Source organism: Tiliqua scincoides, chromosome 3 (assembly GCF_035046505.1).
Source record: "Tiliqua scincoides isolate rTilSci1 chromosome 3, rTilSci1.hap2, whole genome shotgun sequence".
Lineage (NCBI taxonomy): Eukaryota > Metazoa > Chordata > Lepidosauria > Squamata > Scincidae > Tiliqua > Tiliqua scincoides.
This window is the reverse complement of record NC_089823.1, coordinates 5,947,843-5,964,053: the sequence shown is the minus strand read 5'-3', so window position 1 is coordinate 5,964,053 and position 16,211 is coordinate 5,947,843. Positions and strand designations below refer to the sequence as shown.

Below are 16,211 nucleotides of genomic sequence, written 5' to 3'. Positions count from 1 at the left end.
TCACAGCGGCCCACCAAATGCCCCAGGTTTCGGTCAGGTTTGGCAGGTTTCGGTCAGGCTGAGCAAGGATTGGGAGTTCACATGGCCCACTTTGTATTTCCAAGGACCTTGTCTACATCCGGGGGCTGAGGAAACTGGAAAGAAGCCACACCCACAGATGCCTGCGGCTCCTCACCTGGAACTTTTAGTGCGGAGTCCAGATCATGTCAGAGGCACACAATCCACAAAGTGCTTTGTAAGCTGGTCATCGCAGGTAACCAATCTGCCTTCTACTTCACCCTGTGGACCAGGATGTCACAAACCCAGCACTAACCACAGTAGCTCCACTGGATCGCTCCGTGCAGACACAACCGTGACAGAGACATCAGCTTTCTTCAATTCCTTTGTTGCAATGGAGCAGGCCTGAAGATGACCTAAGAACATAAGAACAGCCCCACTGAATCAGGACATAGGTCCATCTAGTCCAGCTTCCTGTATCTCCCAGCAGCCCACCAAATGCGCCAAGGAGTACACAAGACAACAACAGATCTGCATCCTGGTGCCCTCCCTTGCATCTGGCATTCTGATGTAGCCCATTTCTAAAATCAGGAGGTTTGCACATACACATCATGGCTTGCAACCCGTGATGGGAGTACATGCAGTCAGACACATTACAAGTTCCACTTGTCTCCCCAACTCCTTCACTGCCTATGGCTCCAAGGGCAACCAAGTGACCATTCAGATTCTGCAACTGGAGAGGGGATGCTCAGGAGTGATGGTGTGTCAATAGCTCTTGCCATTTTCCTTTCCCAGAGTTCAGCCAGTTCCAGAGTTCAGCTTCCACGGGCAGAGCCTCCGCTTTTGCCATGATCAGAAACCCTGACAGGACGAATCCTAGCCAAGTGGTGATCCATGCCACGGTGACATCGAGGTTAGATTATTGTAACGCGCTTTATGTGGGGCTGCCCCTGAAGACGGTTCGGAAACTGTAATTAGTGCAGAATGCGGCAGCCCGTGTGATCACTGGAGGTAGGCAGTTTGACTCTGCCAGCCCGCTTCTCCGGGGGCTGCATTGACTGCCCATTCGTTTCCGGGCCCAATTCAAGGTGCTGGTTTTGACCTTTAAAGCCCTATACTGCTCTGGGCCAGGGTATCTTAGAGATCGCCTACTCCCGTACAGTCCGGCTCGTCCTCTTAGGTCATCAGAGAAGGCCTTTTTACAAGTGCCGCTACCTAAGGAGGTACGTGGGGTGGCGGCTTAAGAAATAGGGCCTTCTCAGTAGTGGCACCAACGTTATGGAACTCCCTTCCCCTTGACTTGAGAATGGCTCCGTCTCTTGAGACTTGTCGGCGAGGTCTGAAGACCTTTTTGTTTAAACAAGCCTTCTGAGTTCATGGCCTTTTTAACATCTTTTTTACATCTTTTAGTATTTTTACAGGCCTGATTCCTCTATGATTTGCTGCGTTTTGCTCTTTTTATCTGACTTTTTATCTGACTGCTGTTTTTATGGTATCTGTTAATGTGTTTTAATATGTTTTTATTCGCTGTTAAATTATGTTTTTAATCTGTTTTTAACATGTTGTAAACCGCCCTGGGTCCCTTTCGGGGAGAAAGGCGGGATATAAATAAAGTTTAATATTATTATTATTATTTATTAAGTGGTGAACTGATGGTGAAGGAGGCTGATGCTGTTTGTTGACAGATCCCTTCATGCATTTGTCCATCCCCCTTTCAAAGCCTCCTCCTCCGGGGGCTGTCAACCCTCCCTCAATTCCATCAGCAAGTTCCATCGATTAATTATGTATCACGCAAAGAAGAATTTTCTGTTCTCTGTCCTGAATCAAGTGTCCGTAAATGTCATTGGATGACCCTGAATTTAGTGTTTTGAAAGGAGGAAGACAGGCTGCCTCCTCTCCCCTCCCCCACGTCATTCTTTAAACCTCTGTCAGTGCCCCACAAACTGGCCTTGTAAGGGGAGGAAGACTGAGCAAGTGCAGCTCCCTTCCCTCCCCACCAGCCATATGACAAGTGGTGTCTGTGCCAAAATTCTTTTCCGGTCCATAACTACTAAAAGAACAGGAATTGCCCTGTGTTCCTTTTTACATCTGGCCACCCCAACTGCAATTCTGGATGTGCTCAAACTGCTAAAATCCAATATATTGCCGTTTGGTCCACCCCAGAGGTCTTACAACTTTCTATGGGGTATTTAATGGCAAACAAAGGTTGGTCTGTTACGGCAAAAGTAGCCTCTTTTGCTTTGGCAGCACAGAAATCAAGTCAGCCTGCCATGAATATTCATGGCATCGTTGGGTTGAAAGATGCCTGATAATTATTTGTTGTCTCTTGTTTGGGATACAGGTCCGTCACGATCTGTGGTTTGCATGTTTGGATTCCTGACCTATACACTTGCTTCTGTTATGAGCAGAAATCATTTGAATTCTGTATGGCGTTTTAACCTCCTACTCTCGGGCGCCACTTCTAATGTTGATTTATCTGGCTTAAGCCTTTCCCACAGACTCCTTGCATGTCTCAGGAGAGTCCTAGGGCTATTCTAAGGCGCAGGTTTGGTTCACACGGGCCCGGGCTGACCAGGCTAGTCTTGGGGGGCCTCCCTACCTCACCATGAAGGCCCAGTCTGTACAAACAGCCTATGAAAAGGGAGTTATTTAGGCAGACATTTCTGCCCCGTTCTTTTGGTCCACAAGACAGCTTACAAAGCATCAAACGCAACGTGATGCAATAAAATTAAAACACTATAAAACAATGTAGATCTCAATTAAAGTATAAATGATGGTCATCTGAGGAGGCTCTTCTACAAGTGTCACCTTTGTCCCAAGTGAGAGCCGTAGCAGCTCAGGGGCAAGCCTTCTCTGTAGTGACACCACAACTATGGAACTCCCTTCCAGGGGAATTGAGAACTATGCCCTCCCTCATGGCTTTTCGGCGAGGACTAAAAACACGCCTGTTCTGTTTAGCATTTGGTTGCTGAGTAGAAATTTGTTCTCTATGCCTCTGAAATACTGCTGGGACTTGACTGCCTCCCTGGACATAGGATAGTGCCCGATCCTATGCACATCTACTCAGAACTAAGTCCCATTAGAGTCAATGGGGCTTACTCCCAGGAAAGTGTGGATAGGATTGGGTTGTTACTTGTTCCCATTGACCCAATGATAATGGTTAGTTTTTGCTTTGTTTTGGTTACGCTCCACTAAGTAAAATTTATGTTTTAATGCCTTATTTGATGCTTTTTACCTGTTGCAATACTTTGCACTTGATCATAAAGCTCTGTTTGCCACCTTGGGCATTTGCTTTGGCATGGGAAAGGCGGGATATAAACTTCTTAAATAAAATAAATAAATGAGGGCGCAATCTTAACTCACATTCCAGCCCCGACATAAGAGCAATGCAGCTCCAAGGTAAGGGAACAAACAATCCCTTACTCTGAGGAGGGCTCTGTGAGTGCCACCCAACTGCAGGATGAAGCACACAATCCACTGCCACAGCTTTGCCAGTGCTGGAAAGTTGGTTAGGATTTGGGCCTAAAATAAGCGAAGAGGGGATATGCTCAGACCAACTAAAGACTGGGCGGATCAGAAATGTCTTCACCAGGCATTGGAAAATCATAGGAAAGAGGGCCAAATGGGATCCAAAATGCAGGACATCCCATAATATGGGGCCAACAACTGAAAAGCCCTGTCATGGATCCCCACCCCCAACACAAACCTGTATTTGAGGTTTGACACCTCAGAATGCAAAAGGGTCAGAACATGGAATGATCCTCCATATAATCAATCCACACCAGTGGTGTAGCTAGAGGGGGCAAAGCACTAAGTATTGCAGGCGCCTGAACGCTTTGTTCAAGCGATCCGCTTCCCTTCACAGCCATTCCATGTGGTCCTGCTCTCCGAAGGGGAGTAGAGGAATTGCAGAGGTGCCTGCAAAAATTTGGTGCTTTGCCCCTCTCTATCTATGCCACAGGTGTGGACAGGCACCTGCAAAACTTAATGCTCTGCAGCCCCTCTAGTTACGCCACTGTGCCCAGCACTCCCCGAGGAGCTCCAGCCTGGGTTCTGCAGAAGGCGCTTTCAAACCTCTCGCCCAGACAAAGGAGGGTCTCCGTCAGTGGGAAGCGCCTGCCCTCCGGTGGCCCTTCTGGGAAATGCCACCCGATGCCCACTGTGGGGCGCCCGCAGCTGCAAACTGCTGCTGCCCGTCGCAGGCTCTTCTCGGCTGCAGCAGCAGCACAGTGTGCTAGTCCGTCCATACATGCAATGCATGAATCCACGCACACCTTGCATGTATCCATCCATCCATGCAAGCATGTTTACCTTATATGCATCCACCCCTGCATGCACGCACACCTTCCATCCATCCATCCATCCATGCACACCTTGCATGCATGCATCCATGCAAGCACACACAACTTGCATGCATCCATCCATGCAAGCATGTTTACCTTACATGCATGCACGCACACCTTCCATCCATCCATCCATGCACACCTTGCATGCAGCTATCCATGCCGGCACGCACACCTTGCATGCATCCATGCACACCTTGACCTGGGCAAAGACGCGTGTGCTTTATCAGACAGATCCAGGTAAGGCTCCTCTTCCTTGCAGGACAGGAGCAGCCGAGAGGCGAGAAGGGGACGGGACCCTGGCTGGGGGGCAGCTTAGCAAGCCCAGGACAGGTAGGGGAACACCTTGAGTAAAGGGAGCACCTGGTCCTTGAGCAAGGTAGGGGAGCAAATCTCCAGCACCCACCCAGGGGTTTGTGTGCTGGTTGCAATGCACCTCTAATAACCAGCCACGCTGCTATTCTTGTATCTCACATGGTTTTCCTTTGTGCCAGTATTCTGGCACAGTATTCAGTATTACAGCAAGGAACAAAAAGACTACATTTCTCAAGATGCACTTTGCATGACGTCCAGAAATCGACCAATGGGGAGTAGAGAAGGGCCCAATGTCCTGCCCTCCGCGTGAGAGCGCGAGACAAAGATGCGTCAACTACATTTCCCAGCATGCAAATGGCCCCCTCGGCCACGTGATAAACTTAGCCCAATAGAGAGAGGGAAAAAAACCGCCCTATAATCCCCTGCGGTGGCGGAAGGGCTCTCTTTTCCGCCTGAGCGGCACGGCTCAAGATGGCGGTGCAGATCTCCAAGAAGCGAAAGGTGAGGGGCCGAGGCACCGTCGCAGTCCGGGGCGGCAACGGGACGGAGGGGCCGGGCAATACCTGCGGGGTCGGTGAGTGCCGGGGGCGCTCTGGGGCTGGAGCGGCCCGGGGGGCCTTCGCGCGCTCCGACGCTGGCGGATGGACGTGGATTGCACTCCCGGCCCGGCCTCGCTGGGGGAACATGGCGGCGGGCAGGGGCTGTGAGGCCGCGAGCGGGGAGGTGTGTGGCTGGGCAGGGAGCGGTGGGCGGCTTGGGCCCCAGGGGGAGCCTGGCTCGGGTGTCTGGAGGCCGGCAGAATGAGGGACTGGGCGCCAGAGCCTTAGAGGGAAAGGCTGGGCTTGGGTTGGGGCCCAGGCTTTTTCAGGCAGCTGTCGGGTGCTGCTTTCTGGTCACAGCTCTCCTTGACTGCTTTGCACTGAAGAACATGAGTGGCAAGGAGTTCCACAGACCAATTGCATATGGACACAGAAAGAGCTCCCCTGGGGTCACGTCAAAGGCCCATCTAGTCCAGCCTCCTGTATCTTAGTGGCCCGCCAGGTGCAAGGAGTTCCATGAACTAATTGCATAGGAAGAGCCCCCCTTGGTCATGCCAAAGGCCCATCTAGTTCAGCTTCCTGTATCTCACAGTGACCCACAAGGTGGCAAGGAGTTCCACAGACTAATTGCGTAGGAGCATAAGAAGAGCCCTGCTGGATCAGGCCAAAGGCCCATCTAGTTCAGCTTCCTGCATCTCACATTGGCCCACCAAATGCATCCACGAGCACCTCCATCCTGGTGCTGTACCTTGCACCTGGCTTTCAGAGGTAGCCTAATTCTAAAACAAGGAGGCTGCGCAGACCCATCACGGCTTGTAATCTGTGGTGTACTTTTCCTCCGGAAATCTGTCTAGTCCTCTTTAAAAGACAACTAGGGTAGGTGCCATCACCACAGCCTGTGGTAAGGAGTTCCAGACTAATTACACACTAGGTAAAGAAATGTTTTTTGTCTCATAACTCTCCCAACACTAAATTTTAGAGGATGTCTCCTGGTTCTGGCATGTGTCGCTGTCAGTCGCAACCCTTGTTTGGAGTCATGCAAACAGTGAAGCCAACAAAAGACAGTGTGCAGTTGCACACCCCTCCTTTAATGGTCTTTTAACAAAAGACCTTGAAAACACCTGTGCTACCTTATGTCCTGTAGAGAACACGCATGCAACCTTATGTTCCTTGCTGGATCTCCAGGATTCTTGTTTGCCCCAAACAAGTAACTATTTGCAGACTTGTCTTTGGGGCTAGTTCAGGGTAGGTTGCAGGAGGCTGGGGATTGTTGCTGGCCTGAGGTCTGCAAGCTGTCAGAGCAATCCAGCCTCACACTCCCTCTTCCTCTGGATAGTTGACCTCACCTGAACACAGCTGGCTTAGGTTTTCCATAGTCAAAAGGCAGAAGGGCACAGCCAATGCATATAAGAGGAAAAAACACAAGTGTGGCAACAGCTCATATGGGAAAATGGAGACAAGAAGCAGGGCGACTTGGCTTTGGTTTTGGAACAGCTTGGAGAAAGTTGTAGCTGTGACTTGCCACTTGCTTGTTTGCCAGGAAGACACACACTGCAGTTTTGCAGAGAAGTAAAAGTCTTGGAACAGTCTTCAGTCAAAACCTGCACTGATACTCTTGATGCTTAAGTAAGTCCCTTTGTTAAGAAAGTTACACTCAATGGGGCTCTGAGCTGGCAAGCAGAATTCCACTCTGCAGGCCTTCATGGTGAATCTGCAGAAACAGGGCTTTTAGTCATGCTATGTTAAAACTTTGGGCACCAAGGGTGTTTTATCTGTGTTTTGCCACTGGGCAATGCTGAGCATGAAGTAGAGTATCTTCCAGTCTTCAGGGCAGTGTTGTATGTTCAGGTTAGTGGACACTGTACTGGCTCAGCGCCTTGTTAATTTTATTCCTGGGAGCAAATGGATGGCTTCTTCTAACATGGTGTGGTCTTTTTCTTTTAAAGTTCGTGGCTGATGGAATTTTCAAAGCTGAACTGAATGAATTTCTGACTCGGGAGTTGGCTGAAGATGGCTATTCTGGGGTGGAGGTCCGAGTTACCCCAACCAGGACAGAAATCATTATCCTTGCTACCAGGTGAGGGGTGGTGGTTTGCCTGCCTGTGCGTGTTCAACATTTGTGAGAATATGACAGTTATAAGATGGGTGGTGGCATGTTTTGATGTGTTATTTTGATTGAACCATTAGTTATTTGATTTTTTCTGTAAACCGCTTTGTGAACTTTTTGTTGAAAAGTGGTATATCAATACTGTTAATAAATAATAATAAATTTGAGACCAAGGCACTCTTGTACTTGGCCCAGGGTTCACATCTTTTAAAACACGTCCATGCTGGAATCTGCTGTACATATCGGGGTGTATTCAGGTGTCTTCAGATAGTGCCCTCTCCTCCATGGTGGTTGAGTTGGTTCAAGGCCTTGAATACTTGGATTCACTGTGTTTGTCATGAAACCATTGGTGTACAAGAACCTATAAACTCCCACTTAGATATGTTGCTGTTTTTATAAACAATGACCTGGCTATTCCCATCAGCCTGTTCAGTGATAAGCTTTTTACATGAAGTGACTGGAAACAGGACTGCTTGGTTAGATACGTAGCACAGAGGCAACACACCTGTGTCCCTACATTTCTTTGAAGTGACTGGCAGAGAAGAATGCTCAAGACCAGCCACTTTAGTCCAGCCAAGACTGCTTAACTCTGATGGAGGGCCAGAGTTAGAAGAAAGAAAGAGAGCAGAACTTTGGATCAGGCCAAAGGCCACTCTAGTCCAGCATCCTGTTTCTCACAATGCCTCCGGGAAGCCCACAGCAGGAGAGGAAGGTAGACTTCTCTTCCACCATTGGTCCCCTGCAATGATTTATGGACTGAATATGGAAATACCTTCTTTTATCCATCTTAAATCTGCCGATCAGTTTCATTGAATGATCCTTGGTGTAGTGAAAGAGAGAGAAGAACTTTGGTGCCCATGTCAGTAAGTGTAAAGTCATGCACATTGGGGCAAAAAATCAAAACTGTAGATATAGGCTGATGGGTTCTGAGCTGTCTGTGACAGATCAGGAGAGAGATCTTGGGGTGGTGGTGGACAGGTCGATGAAAGTGTCGACCCAATGTGCGGCGGCAGTGAAGAAAGCCAATTCTATGCTTGGGATCATTAGGAAGGGTATTGAGAACAAAACGGCTAATATTATAATGCCATTGTACAAATCTATGGTAAGGCCACACCTGGAGTATTGTGTCCAGTTCTGGTCGCCGCATCTCAAAAAAGACATAGTGGAAATGGAAAAGGTGCAAAAGAGAGCGACTAAGATGATTACGGGGCTGGGGCACCTTCCTTATGAGGAAAGGCTACGGCGTTTGGGCCTCTTCAGCCTAGAAAAGAGACGCCTGAGGGGGGACATGATTGAGACATACAAAATTATGCAGGGGATGGACAGAGTGGATAGGGAGATGCTCTTTACACTCTCACATAATACCAGAACCAGGGGACATCCACTAAAATTGAGTGTTGGGCGGGTTAGGACAGACAAAAGAAAATATTTCTTTACTCAGCATTTGGTCGGTCTGTGGAACTCCTTGCCACAGGATGTGGTGCTGCCATCTAGCCTAGACGCCTTTAAAAGGGGATTGGACAAGTTTCTGGAGGAAAAATCCATTATGGGGTACAAGCCATGGCGCAACCTCCTGATTTTAGAAATGGGCTATGTCAGAATGCCAGATGCAAGGGAGGTCACCAGGATGAGGTCTCTTGTTATCTGGTGTGCTCCCTGGGGCATTTGGTGGGCCGCTGTGATATACAGGAAGCTGGACTAGATGGGCCTATGGCCTGATCCAGTGGGGATGTTCTTATGTTCATTCCCTCCAAACCCTTCATCAATTCATAAACCTCAATCATGTCCCCACCCAGCTCAGTTTTTAAGCCGCAAAGCCCCAAATGTTTGGTTCTTCCTTTCAAAGAAGGTGTTATCCATCTAGTAATTTTGGAAGTATTGTTTTGCGCATACCTCTGTCTCAACAGCATTCAGGGTTCTTTTCTCTAGCATGGAAAGGATAAATATTTGTTTTCACCCTGATGAGAAGGTTGGCATATCTGCTGCCCCACGGCATTGGAGTGAGACTGCAGAACATCCTGTTGTGTGTCAGAAGGTAAGCGCCCAAATAATATTTACAGTCATAACTAACGTGTTGGTTTTGTTCCTGCTTTCAGAACTCAAAACGTTCTAGGTGAGAAAGGGCGCCGCATCCGTGAGTTGACGGCTGTTGTCCAGAAGCGGTTTGGATTTCCCGAAGGAAGCGTTGAGGTACTGGCCACTTTAGTTTTCATACGCTGCTTTTGCTGCTCCTGTTTAGATACCCTTCAGTGATGATCCGATGACGAGTCAGAAATGGACACCGTCCTGCTCAGAGTAAACTGCTCAGCGCCATGTTCTGTGATGCTGTGTGTGGATGCTCTGGCAAAGGTGTCCTGTTCATTGGATGATCTTGAGGCATTTGTCTGAGAAGGGGGAGCCCAGAGTTTGTCAGCAAGGCATGCTTGTAATGCAATTTTAAAATGCAAATTATATGAGTAGTTGAGTGGGCATTGTTTCCCATACAGATGGGTGGGTTTAAACGTTTGTGCTGCAGATTTGAATGGATGAGGATTAGTAAGAAGACAGCCTCGTGGTAATATGTTTTGCATGTCTAAACCTATTTTTTGAGTCCACAAAAGTGTCAAGTATTTGCTAAGCTACAAGTTTTCTGCCCTGCCAGTCATTGACAGCCTGAAGAAAACAATAAGATTCTGTGTACTTAATGCAGCTTTTCCTGCCTGAACCCACAAGAAGTTTTTATTTGCTAGAATTAGCCAAATTGCTGTTTACAAGCCCCAGATAGCACTTGTGCTTTTCTCACAGAATGATTTTTTTAAATGCCTTCAGAGTACTTATAAGTCAAAAAGATGGTTACCTGCCCCAGGAGGATACAATTTAAATTTCATTAAGGGTCAGATGACAGATGGGGATTGGTCTGTGTGTGCAAGAATTTTTTCTCTTTGCCCAAGAATAATAACTCAGGAAGAATTGCAGTTTAAGAGGAGGGTCTCTCCTTCCCTCTGGTCTACCATCACTTTGTAACCACCCTACGATCCCAGTAGCTTAAGTTTGAATGAATTGGGTTTGATTTCAGAGACCTTTTTTCTAAATTAGGTTGTTTTATCTGTTTTTTATAAGCCATCTTCTAACCGATAAGGGCTGCTGAGAAGCTAATAGAATTAATCCAGATGAGCTTGTGTTGGTGTAGCAGGACTTTGTGACTAAAAAACCAAACACTAATAGTTTGATTAGCTGGTCCTCTGGGCACCTTTAGGTACAGTGTAGGAAGAAAATGCAGAGGTTCCCTTGCTTGCCAGCCGCCCCAGATAAGCTATTATCTCTGTCTCTCCACCCTGCGCTTGTGTTTGGGCTCTTAACATGATCTCTCTTGTTAAATTTCCAGTCCTTTTGCCCCCGTGCTGGGCATGTCTGGAAGAATGCTTTCCTGTAGGCCAAATAGGCAATGTCCCTTGGTAGGGCACCAGCAGGTCTGACCATAATGTTGTCAGTGTCTGGATGGCTGCGACCTCCAGGTGTGGCTCCTAGTTTGGGACATGTTTAAAAAGCACCTTCCTTTACATTGCACGAGGCACAGTTTAAGTGGGCCCTTCACTGAAGGATGACCTGTTAATGGGATGCCTTGGCTCAGCTTGTGGAGTAGAGAACCGCCCAAGCACTGGAAAAGACTTCGGTGAATGGTTGTTGGGAAGTCCCTGTGGGCATGTAAGTATTTTGGGGGAGCATCGTGGTGCGAAGGAAGAAACCTTGTGCAATAAGGAAGTGCCTGTGCATTTGGCTAGCCCTGATACTCATGCATTGTCAACGGCTATGCTGCTTTCTCTTTCAGCTCTATGCGGAGAAAGTGGCCACAAGAGGACTGTGTGCTATTGCCCAAGCAGAGTCCCTACGTTACAAGCTTCTGGGAGGCCTTGCAGTGCGTAGGTAAGTGCTGGTGCTGGCTGTGAGTTTCTACATGGTCCACTTTTGCTTGCAAAATTTGGCTTTGCTTCTATGTATGAAATTGCTATTATTTTGTCATGTATTTGAGGGAGGTTGCAGTAACTGTATGTGGATATGTGAACTCCTATTCTCTTCCCTTTTCCTCTCCACTAAACCCCCCCCCCATCTTGCCTGCACCTGTTCAAACAGGAGAATAAAATCTACCTCTTTATGTGTGAAATACCTTGTTTTGGAGCAGGGGTGTCCAGACTTTTTGGCAGGAGGGCCACATCATCTCTCTGACACTATTGGGATCTGGGGGAAAAAATTAATTTACATTTTGAATGAATAAATTTACATAAATGTATTAAAGGTGGAATTTATATGAATGAATGAAGGTCTTACAATAGCTCAAGGCCTGTAAAAGGCCTTGCACAAAACAAGGCCAACCTTTCTTTCTCCGCTGCATCACAGATACGTAAGCACTTATGCTGGGCCAGCATGGGCTCCAGCAAGTCTCTGGGGGTCAGCGGCTCATTGGAGACTGGGGGCTCCCTGCCCGCCAGATTGGGAGTCCTCAAGGACTGCAAATGGCTCCCGGGGCAGGGTTTGGGCACCCATTTTGCAGATGGAATTCTGCCATCCCCTTTGGGGAGTGTGATAGGAAAAACTCCCAGCAGTTCATAACAGTAGGATCAAGTTTCCAGGTCACTGGAAGCATCTGGTGCAGTAGCACTTTGGAAACTGGGCCCATGTGGACCTGATCAGTCTCTTGAATAACCACTTGGAGCCCCTTGTAGGATGGACACTTCAGGTTTTGTTTACCGGAGTGAAGCTGAAATCGTAACTGTCTCCCACTTCCTCTGTTTTCTTGCTATTCTTGACTGGTTTTCCTTTCCTTCCTTGCTTTCCTTTCACTGAGCTGGTCTCTGCATGATCAAGCAGGCTCACTTCCCCACCCCCAGAATGAATGAGGGAGCCCCTTCTCCATTCTGCTTGGGGTGAATTCCTGTCTCTCCTGTGCTTTTAATTTGGGTTTGGAGAGCCTCCTGAGTAGCATCATCCCTGCACAACTTTTGTCAACATGCCTTGCGGTGGATGCTTCGCTCTTGTTGAACACTTTCACTGTACAATCACCAGTTGAAGTGCTGGCAAATACTGGGAAACCCGCAGAGTTAAGTGACTGGTGATGAACTCATTGTGGGGACTGAGCATGCCTAATGTGGATTCTAGCTCATTGAAGTTCACACCATAGGTCCTTTAAAGTAGCACAGGGCAATGTTCCATTGGGTGCCTAGTATGATGTCCAGATCCCTGAACATACTGCCAGATCTTGTTCCTGCTACAGCTCACTGGCACATCTGTACCTACAATTTGCTTGGTCAAGACATGGTTACCCACCTTGTGCTCATGGTTTCACTCTCTAAAAATTCCCTTCAGTGATGAGATGATGACGAGTCAGAAATGGTCGCCATCCTGCTCAGAGTAGACTGTGCAGTGCCATGTTCTGTGGTGCTGTGCTTGGATGCTCTGGCAAAGGTGCCCTGTTCATTGGATGATCTTGAGGCATTTGTCTGAGAAGGGAGAGCTCTGAGCTCAAAAGAGAAAACATTGGAATTCAGCAGTGGGCCTTTCTACCTTTTGCATGTGATTAGATCACCCAAAATAGCAAACTGGGTGGGTGGGTGGGTGGAGGGGGCACCTTTCCAGCAGGTGGGACTTTTCTGCTCAACTCACTAGGTTTCCCCCTTTCTAGGGCATGTTATGGTGTCCTCCGCTTCATCATGGAGAGTGGAGCAAAGGGCTGTGAAGTGGTTGTGTCTGGGAAGCTCCGTGGTCAGCGAGCCAAGTCCATGAAGTTTGTTGATGGTCTGATGATCCACAGCGGAGATCCTGTCAACTACTACGTTGACACTGCAGTGCGCCACGTTCTTCTCAGGCAAGGTGAGTGCTGCACACAAAATTAACTTCATTGACTTGAGTCAGTGCATTGAGCTTGAGGCCTCCCAGCCACCTGCCGTCACTTCAGGCTGCTTTGTCACTGCAAGGATGGGCTTCCAGGGAGCCTTGAATGCCGGAGTCTGCCTTCCCCCTCTTTCCCTCCTGCCCTCTTTTTCTGGTTTGAGGCAAGTTATAGTTTGCTTTTTCATTCTGACAGCAAGCATGGTTTGCGCTTGCCTTGACAATCCAAACTTGCCTTGAAGTAGAAGGGAGAGAATTGGTGGGCATGTGTGTGGTGAGGACAGAGTCCATGGGTGCGCAACTCATTTACAGGCTTATTTTCAGATTGCCATGTATGTTCATCTGAACTAGCCCCACCTAAATGCTGTGTGGTCCCATCCTGGTTTTTTTTGTGTCTGGCATTATAGAATGTGCAAGCACCCAGCTCTTTAAAATACTAAACTTTACAATCCAGAGAAGAGGAAGACTTGTAACACTGTAGGGTTCCAGCCCTACTGGAACCACAGAGGCCAAGAGAGTGGAGCCTGATGTAGAGAACTCTTGCCTGGCCTGTTTCTGACTGTGTCCTTGGTTCTCCTCAGGTGTCCTGGGTATCAAAGTGAAGATCATGCTGCCCTGGGACCCAAGTGGGAAGATCGGGCCCAAGAAGCCCTTGCCGGACCACGTCAGCATTGTGGAGCCTAAAGAGGAGATCCTGCCCACCACCCCCATATCGGAGCAGAAAGGCACAAAACCAGAGCAGCCCCCCATGCCACAGCCTGTTCCGACTGCATAAGAGGTGAGTGGCTTTTCTGTGGTTCGTAGGGAGCCATCTCCTGATGTTGAATCGGGCAAGCTGTGTTTAAACTGTAGTGTTGCTCGGTGGCTTTTTGCCTTCATGCAGCTACCTTAATTCTGAACTGCCGACGGAACTCAGCAGCACAAGAGGAAGGGAGCTTGAATGCCACATTGAGTAGTTTAACTGCCCACTCTTAGCCTCTTGTTAGCAGTCCTTGTTCATACCAAGACTGAGAGGGCCAAGAGTTTGGACCATCTGAAGTCTGTCTGATAAGACAATGGAAATGCACCCAGTTAGAAAACCATTCCTGCTGTGAAGCCCCTTAACTGGCAGTGCAATCCTGTATGCATTTATTCAGAAGTAAGCCCCACTGCATTCACCTGGGTTTATTCCCTGGGAACATACAGAGGGCTGTAGCTGTAGTCACACTTCATGTTGCATTGTGTAAGAGCACAAACGTGTGAACCGCAGATCAGAAAGCACAATCTCAGAATTTCTCATGTGTGCGTTTTGGTTTTGTTGCAGGTTTTCAACATCTGGGACAAAGAGCTTGATGTCTTGTAAAATATCTCTTAATAAAATTGGAAAAGACAACATGGTGGATACCTGTTACTTGTGGCCTATTGTGGACCTAGGTTCAGAATGCAAGTTCTGCAAGGGCCCCCCCAAGGGTTATTCTACCCCCATGCTTTGGAAAGTGTGTGTGCCATACCAGCTGCCCTTCACATTGCCCAGGAGGTAGGCAATGGCAGCAGGATTTGTAATGTGTAACGGAGGGAAGGTGACAAGTTGCTGCTGGTTGGGTCAGTTCTGTCCAGAGGCAGTACTGAGCATGCTGTAGCCGCGGTCTGCCCTTTCAGTCTCTGGTACTGTTTAGCAATTCTCAGGTGCTGCAGGGATTGGGGTGGGGGAGGCTCTGGAGAAATAGGGCTCCCCTCACCCTTACCTAGTAGACATTCCCAGTGAACCTGTTTTTACAGGCAGCCGTGGGCTGCAGTTGGCTGGGTGACCTTGGAGTCATCCCACTATGATCCTTTTGTGGTGAGGTGGGGACTGAGAATAGTCATTCTTCCCCCCCCCACACACACACACACTCACACATACACACCACCTAGTAAGTGCCTAGCTGTGGAGAGATTAGAATGAGGAATTGTTTAGCTCATGGTCTTGGCCACTGCTATATGGCACTCTTTGCACAACATAAAGTCCTTTCAGAGATGCACATTGGAATTTCTGCACCTGAGCTTAAGTTTGGCCACCAAATCCAGCCCAGACCCAGTGGGTCTGAAGATTCAAGCTCTGTCTGCCTCTACTGGGCAGATGGACACTGTATTGTACTTCGTGGGTACTTGCTGCAAAACAGAAATTTAATGACAGCAGAGACTTACCTCAAAACTCCAAAGGAGTGGGCAACACTTGTCCTTGAGTCACAAGTTTTTGTGCTTGTCAACAAAGGCTGGTTATTTGGTGCTGTTCACAACTCTCCCTATGGCTTGCTGTGCAAATAGTTGTGTGAAATACATTTTTTTCCAGAAGTCAGAGGTGGTGTTGGGGGAGCAGAGCCCAGAACCCAGTAGACTGAAGGTACCACATTCAGTCTGATTCATATCGTTGAAAAGAACCTCTGGTAGAAAGTCTAAGAAGAGACTCTCCCGGAAACCTTGATCGACTAGATCTACCAACAGTCTATGGCAGGGGTCTGCAAACTTTTTGGCCAGAGGGTTGCATCAAATATCTGGCATGGTGTGGAGGGCCGGGAAAAAATTTAAATATGAAATTTAAATAAATAAGAGATGGAACTTAGATGAGTGAATGAATGGGCTTGTTCATTCAACCTCTCTGGCCCTCAGAACACCCTCCAGACACAATCGGAGCACAGTTCTGGTCATGTTCAATTGAGTGGGCCAGAGGTTTTCAGGGAACAAGAGGTTGGCCATGGGCGGGCTGCATCTTGCTGTGGGCCGCATCTGGCCCCCGGGGCTGGTGTTTGGAGACCCCTGGTCTATGGCATTGGTTCCCAAACTGAGCTGTGGCACTCACAAAAAGCCCACTGCCCTATACAATGTATAGGATTATAGCCCTAATGGGGAGCTAAGGCCAATGGCCCGTTAGGTCAAAGGGAGCTGCCAGTCAAAAAAAGTTTGGAAATTACTGATCTATGGCATGTGATGAGGGCATAGCATAGTGGCTGACAGGCAGAGCTATGAAGTGGGATGTCCTAGGAGTGAATCTCACTTCTGAGAGTTCAGTAGGTGGCATGTCAAGTGCTT

General features: G+C 48.2%; 1 protein-coding gene and 2 non-coding genes across 3 annotated transcripts; all 3 read left to right on the top strand.

The window, feature by feature from the left end:
• Positions 1-5,066: 5,066 nt before the first annotated feature.
• RPS3 (ribosomal protein S3) lies at positions 5,067-14,535 on the top strand. Its single transcript, XM_066619898.1, has 7 exons — positions 5,067-5,156; positions 7,141-7,271; positions 9,398-9,491; positions 11,110-11,204; positions 12,958-13,145; positions 13,745-13,941; positions 14,467-14,535. The coding sequence occupies exons 1-6, from the start codon at positions 5,127-5,129 to the stop codon at positions 13,936-13,938; spliced, it is 732 nt and encodes a 243-aa protein (XP_066475995.1). The 5' UTR covers positions 5,067-5,126; the 3' UTR covers positions 13,939-13,941; positions 14,467-14,535.
• LOC136647071 (small nucleolar RNA SNORD15) lies at positions 9,546-9,694 on the top strand. The gene has a single exon (XR_010794239.1). It is a non-coding gene; the product is annotated as a small nucleolar RNA SNORD15 (small nucleolar RNA).
• Positions 12,636-12,784, top strand: LOC136647069 (small nucleolar RNA SNORD15). The gene has a single exon (XR_010794238.1). It is a non-coding gene; the product is annotated as a small nucleolar RNA SNORD15 (small nucleolar RNA).
• Positions 14,536-16,211: the final 1,676 nt, after the last annotated feature.

Bases quoted from the DNA above. Each gene is read 5' to 3' on its own strand.
- RPS3 (XM_066619898.1), top strand. From the start codon at position 5,127: ATGGCGGTGCAGATCTCCAAGAAGCGAAAG. The intron at 5,157-7,140 runs GTGAGGGGCCGA...TTTCTTTTAAAG, and splicing joins AGATCTCCAAGAAGCGAAAG to TTCGTGGCTGATGGAATTTT. The intron at 13,146-13,744 runs GTGAGTGCTGCA...GGTTCTCCTCAG, and splicing joins CCACGTTCTTCTCAGGCAAG to GTGTCCTGGGTATCAAAGTG.